The sequence below is a fragment of the Globicephala melas genome, chromosome 1 (assembly GCF_963455315.2).
Source record: "Globicephala melas chromosome 1, mGloMel1.2, whole genome shotgun sequence".
Lineage (NCBI taxonomy): Eukaryota > Metazoa > Chordata > Mammalia > Artiodactyla > Delphinidae > Globicephala > Globicephala melas.
The window spans coordinates 76,355,218-76,364,869 of record NC_083314.1 but is presented as its reverse complement, the minus strand read 5'-3'; the positions used below and the strand labels follow the sequence as shown (position 1 = coordinate 76,364,869).

General features: G+C 48.7%; 1 protein-coding gene across 4 annotated transcripts in view; it reads right to left on the bottom strand.

Moving 5' to 3' along the window:
• ADAR (adenosine deaminase RNA specific) overlaps positions 1–9,652 on the bottom strand; it is a 39,684-nt gene that overhangs the window by 13,956 nt on the left and 16,076 nt on the right. For 3 of the 4 annotated variants that reach the window (XM_060298749.1, XM_060298758.1, XM_070044299.1), the window contains one exon: positions 2,247–3,676. In XM_060298749.1, the coding sequence (XP_060154732.1) occupies positions 2,247–3,676 (1,430 nt within the window). Of the gene's footprint in view, positions 1–2,246; positions 3,677–7,381; positions 7,523–9,652 lie in introns of those variants that run through there. The other variant, XM_060298754.2, reaches the window with a different exon arrangement.

Genomic DNA, 9,652 nt, shown 5'->3' with positions numbered 1-9,652 from the left:
CACTAGAAGGGGAGCTGGGTATGAGAAGGGGAGCTGGGTATGGGAAAGGTGGGCTGGTGAGGCAGGGTAGAGGAGAGAGTGGGAAGCTGACTCTGAGACAGTGGGCTGGGTAGGCTGAGATTGTTTCAAGAGGGTCACATGAAGTTCTGATACTTCACAGACTGGGAGAGTGAACTGATGTCCTCCCAGAGGGCAGGACACCTACCTTCTCTGATTCTTTCTCCGAGGAACAGTAGTATGATTCTTCTGATCTTCCACTGTCTTTGGCTTTAGCTTCCTCAAGCAGAATTGTCATGGCTTTCATAGCTGCATCCTGCTTGGCCACTTTCTTGCTGCCAGCTTCAGCTGGGGGAAACTCTCGGCCACTGATGACAACTTGGAATTTAAATCTTGATGGAAAGTGATTAGATGTGTGAACACTAGTCTAGGCCATCCCTTCTGCCCTCTCCAAAGAGATCTTCACCCTGGAATTTCCTGCTACACTAAGGGGCTTGTTGACTTGTGAAGGAGATGGAGGATAGGCCAAGGGACTCCTGTCCCTTTGGAGGCTCAGCCTCTTCCTATTTTTTTGGAAACAAAGCAGCCAGTGACTCTCTCTCCAAGCTCATTAGAGCAAACATAGCCACAGGTGATAGGAAACTAGCTCAAGGGAAACCCACTATCTTTTAGCAATGAATTAAGATCAAGTCTGTACAAAAAATGATGAGCTATAAAATCACCACTACAGTCTTGTTAGCAACCAAAGAGCCTTTACCCTAAAGCAATGGTGGTAGACTTGGCCACCTCAAGGGCAGCTCCTAAGGAAAGCGAAGGCTTCTTACAGTGCAGTCTCACACTCCCCAGACAGCTACAGGGATCAGATACCTGCCCCTTTTGGGGGCCTATTTTCATCCCCAACCTACCCTCAGAGATACACCACTCTCATGGTTTCTTTTGAGTCATCCTACAGCTCTATTTGTCTGATGCCTGAGATGAAAGGAATTTCCCCTTGTTACGCAGAGAACCAAAAAGCATTTGTTCTAGGCCCCTGGACTTAGCTTAGACAGCCTCTGTTCAAGCTTTCATATTTGTTCAGCTCTTTGCTCAATCTGGGATTTCATTTAGAAAAGTAGGTCAAATTTCTTATTTCCTGGGTCTTCTGAAATATTTGAGCATGGCATCAATGTTTCTTATAGCTGGAGTCCAAAGAAAAGTTAACCACAAAACCCACTGCTGTTCCCCAACTCTGGGAAGGGGGATGGTGGGAGAAGAAAGAGAATGACAGCCATCCAGTCTCTACCCCAGACAGAAGCACACCAGTCCTGGCCCTGTCAGCTTCTGGACAGACGCACCCCCTCCTCTTAACAGCTCTCCTGCAATGCCATCTCAGTGTCATGAAGACAGAATAAGGAGGAAGGGTCACCGCCGGGAATCCTTTACCCTCAGACACCAGGCTACGGTTAATGTAAAGGTTAGTGGGATTCTCTGCTGGCCTCCCTGGCGAGCAGTCACTCAGCTGCAGTGGTTTCAGCTCTCCGCTAGGCCCTGCAGCAGCTCCTGGGCCCACCTGTCTTCCTCAATCTGTCCGCTGGCTTGGAAGAGCCTATGGTGCAGGGCCGGGCCAGCTGTCTGAGTGAGGTAATTTCTGATTTCACAGCTTAGGAGCAGTAGCAAGTGCTAGCCCACCCATCTGTGCAGAGGCGGTGTGTAAAATTAGAACCACCACCTTCAACAGGCAGGCAGCCGTGCACTCTACAGCATCCTCTCCCTACGGGAGCTGAGCAGGAGGGGGTGGGGATGTGCGGTTTGGACCCTCTGCTACTTAGCAGCACAACCCACCCTTACTCTCTGTGTGCAGACTGCCACTACCCACCTGTTCCTGCACCCCCTGGGGGACTCAGCTCGGGGGGAGGGAGGACGGCACATGGAAGGGAGCGGGAAGGGCGTCAAGTCTTCATTACCTCTGGCCTTAGGAGGCAGGCATAACCTTGATGCATGGCAGCTAATCATCTCCAAAGAAGCTTCATTTTAGCCAAGGCTGCCAACCTCCCCCTTGCTCAGCCAAGATTTTGGCTGGGCCGAGGTCTACATTCCCTGCTCAAGATGTGGAGGAAGGGCCAGACAAGGGTGATTCAGCCCACAGGCAGGAAAAAAGAGGGAAAAGACAGGGGCCACCAACTGGCACTGCTCACGAGTCAGCAGAGACTCCTTCAGGAGCAAGAGTGCCTGACCCCAACCTTAGGCACAAATCCTGGGTGGTCTCTTACCGAGGTTCATGGGGTGGTCCACTCTGCTCTATCAGGTTGAACTCACAGGTCTGACTAGCGAACTGAGCATATTCTAACAGGCCGCTGATGGGGTTCTTCAGCTGGCACTCTGTCAGTTTCTTGTAGGGTGAACACCGTGGTAAGCCATGACTGTAGAAGGAGGGCATCTCCATGATGGCTCGAAACTCACCTGGTGCCGCGTGGATACTATTCAAGTCATCTGGGATGTCATCTGTGGCCCACTGGCCATTTTCAAAGTCAACATACCCTGTTTTGGAGGGGCCATTGTCATGAACAGGTGGTTTCAGTTTTATTGGTTCTGGTGTGACCTCTTGCCTAGTTTCTAACTTTATGATGGGTTCCTGCCCATTCTCCACTTTTTCTGTGGTGTCCATGCTGTTTGAGGCATCTGACGCAGGTAAGTTGCAGGTGGGGAGCTCTGCGATTTTTCTGGTCTCCTGGATAGCAGCTTGAGTGGTTTCCGGAACGCTGTTCGTGTTTCTCTTGATCTGTATCCTCTCCCGCTTCTTATCGGTCAAATGCCATATGGGAGGGGTTGTCCCTTGCCTGTAGACGTCCCCCTGCCTTTCCAAGTCAATCAGCACGGCAGTCACATCTCGGGCCCTGGTGAAGCCAATGTTTTTAGCCAAATTCAGGGCAGAGGAGTTGCACACATTAAACAGGTAATCGCAGATCTTTTCCTTGATCTCAGCCATGTCGAGAGGCTCAGGAGGATCTTCCAAGCCAGATGTGAGGCTTCTGTCTTCAGTTTCCAAACTGAAGTCTGAGCTTGGAGCTCCCTGGCTATGACTGTCTGCTCTCGCTACTTGGCTGGGCTGGTTCCGAGCCTGAACCGGAACTGAAAGTCTCCACAAAGGGGGCGTTCCTGCCTCCCGATGCAGCTTACCCTTCTTTGCCAGAGAGTATAAAACTTGATTGATTTCCTTCTTTTGGGCTTGGAGTTTCCTGGCCAGATCAAGCGCTGTGGTGGCCTTCCCTTCCCCAAGCTCCTTCAAGAGCTCTAAGATCCTTTGCTCCTGATTCTGGCTGATAGTCAGTTCCTGGAAACGTGAGGAGAGCCTATCAACACCTCTCCATGGCTGAACCCAGCCACGTGGGGTAGGATGCTGGAACCCTCCTGGGAGCACCTGACTTCTGAGAGGCACGCCCCTGGGGACACCCGGGATCTGAAGGTACCCGCCTCTGGCAGGTGGTCCTGGAAACCTTGGCCCGAGTCCAGGAAGGAACAGTGGCAGTGATGGTGCCTGCTTTCCAATTAGGGGTGCTTCTGGGAGTTGCCCCTTGAGAAACTCTATTTGCTGGAGCTGGAAACTATTAGGATAAGATCCCAGCCCCGGCTGCTGGTGTCTGAGCTTGCTGTGCTCATAGCCTTGAACGGGATGGGTTTGGTATCTGTTGAGGGAACACCCCTGCAGAACAAGAAGATGGAAAAGAAAGTGAATTGGGACTGCAGCGGCGAGCCTGTCCCTCCCCGCTGCCTGGGGTGGGTGTGAGGGCTGCACCTGATTCCTAATAAGCTGAGAAGGCAAGTGAGACGTGGGCTTGTGACCTAGCTAGGGTGGCCCGCCCACCTCATAAGTACTACCTGTGGACCTGACAGCGGGAAGAGATGGAAGAGCAGGAAGCAAGACGTGTAGAGTCACGGTGCTCGCCGTTCTGGTGAACGGGCGGCGGTCTGAGAGAAGATGGCGTAGCTTGTGACCTACAGAACCGGGTTCTAAAGACACGCTGTGGAAGCGGCTATTGGGAAGTAGCTAAAGGGGTGTGGGAGGCTAGGGCCGAGGTATCCAGGAATAGACGCTGCCAACTCTGCACAGCCAGGGGAGCCTGGTGGTTTGGGTAGAAGTGCCCAGTGTCCCTTCCAAGCCTGGGCACCACACTGAAGGACGAGAACCATGTGTCTTTTTTCTAAGGACAAAAGGGGCCCTGGGGGTGTCAGTAAATACCCTGCTGCCCGTCCCCAGGGCTTGCATATCTAGGAACAATGATTCCTCTTGCTCACATTCCCCTTGTCTGATTCTCCTGAAGGCTACAGGGACCTGCAGGCAGCTGCGTCCCTTTCTTCAATAACTTCAGCCTTCTACTCCTCAACCCCTGCGCCCCGTCACAATGAGGGGATTTTAGCGCTCTTGCTGGTCAAGCTCACAGCACGCTCGCTGCACATCTCCTTAGTGCGGCTCCAATGATGGCCACCTCCACCTTTCAGCCACACAAGTGGCTTGTGCGGCTCCTCATTCAATCTCACTGTCACTTGAGCCGGGCCACTATCAAACCTCAAACCCTGAAACTTTTCCAGGGTCAGTGAACTTTTTCTGTAAAGGGCCGGAGGGGCATTCAACTGTAGCACAAAAGCAGCTACAGGCAAAATGTAAAACTTCCTTTTACAAAACCAAGGGGAAGGCTGCACTTGGCCCGCAGGCCCCCGTTTGCAGACTCTTGCTCTTCTCAGCCAACAACTTCTCTGTGTTTCTACCTCCACCCCTGTAGCTGCAGGTCAGCCACTCCTGGTTTGTCTCCATTCTGGCTTCACACACCTCCTCATTCAGCCTGGATCTCATAGTCAGTTCCCTTCACCACCCAAGGCCTGCTGTCCCCTTTTTCTGTTCCAAAGGTTCCAAATGGTGCTGGAGGAGGACACCGCCTCACCACGCTAACTTCCTGCTCTTGAACTTCTGTTAGGTTTTCACACGTTTGGTGGTCAATTCAGTACAACAAACATGTGCTGACTCAATGTGGATTGAGCTCTCTTCTTTAAAAATTCTCCTCCAATGGCCTGGCTACCACCTGTGCTGAAGCTTAAGACCTGAATTTTCAAATGCCTAGACGATCTGTCTGTCCCCTTAGATATCCTGCCATTACCCAAACGCCACACATTCTAAACTAAATTAATCTTTTCCCTCAATCCAGCCCCTTCTCTCACTGTTATTACTGTTAATGGCAGCATTCTCCTGAGTTATTAAGGCTGGAAACCTGATCATCTTTTCTGCCTGCCTGCCTGCCTTCCTCCCTCCCTCCCTCATCTCTCACACCTCATCAGGTGGGTGCCAAGTCCTATCTTGTCTACCACCTCTATCTTTTCTCTTAAACATGTCTTTTTCCAGTTCTAGACCCTCATTACCTCTCACATGGGCTACCACAAGTGCCTCTCATCTTTCCATCTCTCTACACTCCAGTGCAATGTGCCTGCTTTTCCCCTTACTGCCACCTATGACAACTCACTACAGATCTCTCTAACTGCCACCTTCTTCAGGAGACTTCCGACTCCCCTCCACCCTCCGCCGCCCCCATGAGAGTTTCCTCTCCTTGAACTCCCATCCAGCACCTGTTACACCACTTACTTTACCTTTTATCATAGCTACTGATTTTTTTTAATGGCACATATAGATTGTAGTGTGTCTGAAAGGTGATTAACAATATTAGGTACCCTAGAAATTATTCTCAGCTCTCCACTATTAATATTCCCCATGCAGTATTGATGGGGGGCTGCAGTCAACTTGACAGTAAGCCCCTGGGGGACAAGGACTACACTTCAGCTATCTTTGCATCCCTAGCACCTAAGGCAGCACCTGGAACAAAGCTGATCCTGAACCAATGTCTGCACGAACAAGACATTGCTAGACACGTATTCCATCTCTTTTCTTCTCCTCTCGCTGCACACAACCCCCCTACCCCCACTTGGGGCTGAGGTATATGTGAGTACAGACAGTGGGTGCCTGGTTCACAGGACTCAAAAGGATACACGAATTTGTTAACAATAGTTATTTTAGGGAAAAATTAGAGGGAGATTATTAATTTTTTTCTTTATACACCCTAAAATCTCCTAAAAGCGAAACCAAGCCAAACCACCACTTGAGAACAGCCATTTGGAGGAGAGCCACTGAATGGCAGGTGAGAGCCAAGAAAGTGAGAAACCAACCTCCATGGTGATCATTCCTAAATCCCTCAACATCTCCACTCACCCAACTTCATGCCTACGTACTATACAAGCTATGTAACAAGCCACGTAACATTCACTGCTCTGCAAAATTTCACTTTAATCTATTCTCATATATTTAGGATTAAGAGACAAGCGCCCCACCTCTACCACATGGGCTCCAAAGGGTAATATATTGGTTTGCATAAAGAAATACTTTTCCTGTAAGTCAGGTGTCCCTAATCCTTTTAAAGAAAGGAAAATTATATATACACATGCACACACATATGTATGTATACATACCACACACATATATATGTACTTGTGTACATATACTTTATATATATTTAAAATCGAGGTATATTTACATATAGTAAAATATATTCTGTTTAGTGTATAATTCTATGAGTTTTGACCATATAGAGTCAAAGCACACACAGCCTTATAACTACCACTCAGATCAAGATGTAGAACATTCCCATTTCCCAAAAACGTTTTCTCATGCACTTTGCAATCAATTCCTTTCCCCACACACAGCCCCTGTCAACCACTGATCTGTCTTCTGTCTCTCTAGCTTTGCTTTTTCCAGAATGTCATCTAAATGGATTCATACAGTATGCAGTCTTTTGAGTCCAGCTTCTTTTGCTTAGCATCATGAATCTGAAATTTGTCCATGTTGATGCATATAGCAATAGTTCCTGCCCTTTTTTGCCGAGCAGTTTTCCATTATATTGATATACCAGTTTTTGGAGATAATGAATAAAGCCACTATAAACTTTCTCCTACAGGTTAAGAAGGAGCAGAGACGCTAAAAGTAAAGCATGTTGTCCAAGTGGGGCTAAAGGAGGCGTGGGCAGCCGTGGGGTCCTAGCAGAAAAGCAGAGGGGAACTGTCTTGACCTGGGCTCAGGCCTTGTTCCTCAGAAGGGGGGAGGGGAGTGCAATTTCCCCAACAAACCCTCTTCCACGCCTCGCTCGACACAATTAATTAGCAAGATACAAATTCCTAAATTCCTAGAACATAAATTTTGTTTGGCAAGAAAACACATACACACACACTCTCTCTCTCTCTCTCACTCTCTCTCACACACACACAACGCGCATATGTCATGCATGAAAACAGGAGCGTAGGGAGGTATACGATGAGCCAGGGTGAGCAAGTTGCAGGTGGCCCGCTCTGGGCTCTGACCCCAGCGGCTTACCTGCCTCGGGTCCATGGCGCGCCCGAGGCATGTCCAGGTGTCCGCTCGCCGTGACCCTCCCCGAAGGGGACCCTTACCAACGCGGGTCGTCGGCCTCCAAGTCACAAGAGGCGCCTCTGGAATTAGGACAAGCCCAGGCAGGCGGGGACCAGGGTTGTGAAATGGCTCCGGTTCAATTTCACTTTCGTTTCTTCAGAAGGACCTCCCTCTTTGGAAAGTTTGGCCGAGGGGCGGGGCTTGGGCAAAGCTAGCGTAAGCCATCCGGTTTCACGCGGGTAACAAGTTTAATCCCTTCCTTGCATGAGAACTGGGCAAGATACTCTTTTTTAGGAAAACAGCTATAAAAACTGAGCTCTTTATTCCCCTCATGGCCTTCTCAGGAATACATGGGATAAAGCAAACTGAGAACAAAGCCACCCTGCGAAGCCTAGCGCTGGAGAAACAGCCTGAGGTTCTGTCCTCTTACTCCCAGGTCCACACTAACGTGACCTTGTATCTCTAATGTGGCAGTGCGGGGTGGGGGGGGAGGGGTGGCGAACTCTTCAGATGACTAACGTCCTCACTGTGGACTTTACTCATACTCTAGCATATTAACTGACGCGACCACTTAACAGCCAGTATATAGTAGCAAGATAATGATACCAGCAACTGAACAGTAAAGGATCTACATCATAAAAGCATCCCACCTTTCAGCATCCACCATCCAGGCAAGGGTCAAATCCTTTACAGGCCTGATCTCTCTCTCTTTTTTTTGTGGACGCGCCAGTGCGCCCTGCAGTGCAAGTGCGGAGTCAACCGCTGGACCGCCAGGGAAGACCCACCTTATCTCCTTAATCTTCACAACACCTCTGCCAGGTAGGCATTATTCCCAAATTACAGATGTGGAAATGGAGGCTCCACTGGGACCATGCTGCTGCTAAATCCAGGTCTGACTGCGGAGTCACTCTACACTTGCTCAGGTTACACCATGGCTTTCCAAAAGATAACTTTTGTTATCAATGGACTTCATGATCAGGCTTATATATCTGCTCTGTTTTGTCCAAGATGTCTAGGAAAAGATTCTGTAGATCAATTCTATTGCTCAACAGCTCCCCTCCCCCATCTGTGAGAAATTTCTTTTTCTGTATTTAATTTCAATTTTATCCCCACTGTGTGAATGAAAAATATTGCCTGCCATATCAGTAAACAAAGGATGTTGCAGCCATCAAGCCATCATATTATAGCCACCACGACGGTGAGCCCTGAGGGACACTCAGGATAAGAAAACACAGGATATATCTGTTTTTCTTTAATTAACAGTAATCTGTTGATGTTGCGACTACCTGGTCTTGGTTGCAAAAACTCCTATATATCCTGGCTCCCTCCCTTGCCTCTTTAGAGCAGTCTCTCAGAGTCATCTGAGATGCTGTGTCCTGGGCTTAAGTCCTCAGTTTTGTCCACCAAATAAAACATGACTCTCAACTTTTAGGTTGTGCATTTTTTTGTCGACAACTGCTTATGAGACATACAAGGCAGTCCCTTCACAGCACTGTCTCCAGCCGATGCCCTCTCTCACTGTCCTCTCACTCCATTCACTCTAAGTGTTAGCCCCCCTCCCCAACTTCTCATTTCTAGTGTGGCATGTACTTTCCCTCTCCATGCCTTTGCACATTCTATTCCTTTGCCTTGAATGTACTTCCTCCATTGCTTCTGGTGAAAGTCTTTCAAGATCTGCTTCAAATATTACCTCCTAGGGAAGTTTGCCCCACTCTGGGTGGGGGAGTGGGTGCAATTCGTGGTTCCTTATTTTGTGCTTCTCTCTTATTCAACACTTAACCCTACTAGAGCACTTTCACCATCCTCCAAAAATTCCTCATTCATTCATTTAACAGAGACTTTACTAAGCACCTAATGTGTGCCAGATACTGTGTAAAGCACTGAGGACATGACACAAATAAAAGTCCTGTCCCTTCAGCTAACAGACAGCCTAGTGGAGAAGACTGATGCGTCAACGATTATCACAATGTTATGAACTACTTGTTTATGTATCTGCCTTTAGATCTGTAAAGTCTACTCCTTGGGTCAGGGAACATCCCCACATCCCCTGCATAGTGACCTTCAGAGTTATAGTTAGTTGATTGAATAACCGACTGCTCGGTAGAAAAAACAACGGGCAAAACAGTGACACGGGAATGTCACAAGAAGAAATTAAAAATATCAGCACACGTAAGAAACAGTGCTCAATCGCATCATGTTAGGGAAATGCACAGCAAAGCCTCAGTGAGTTACTGT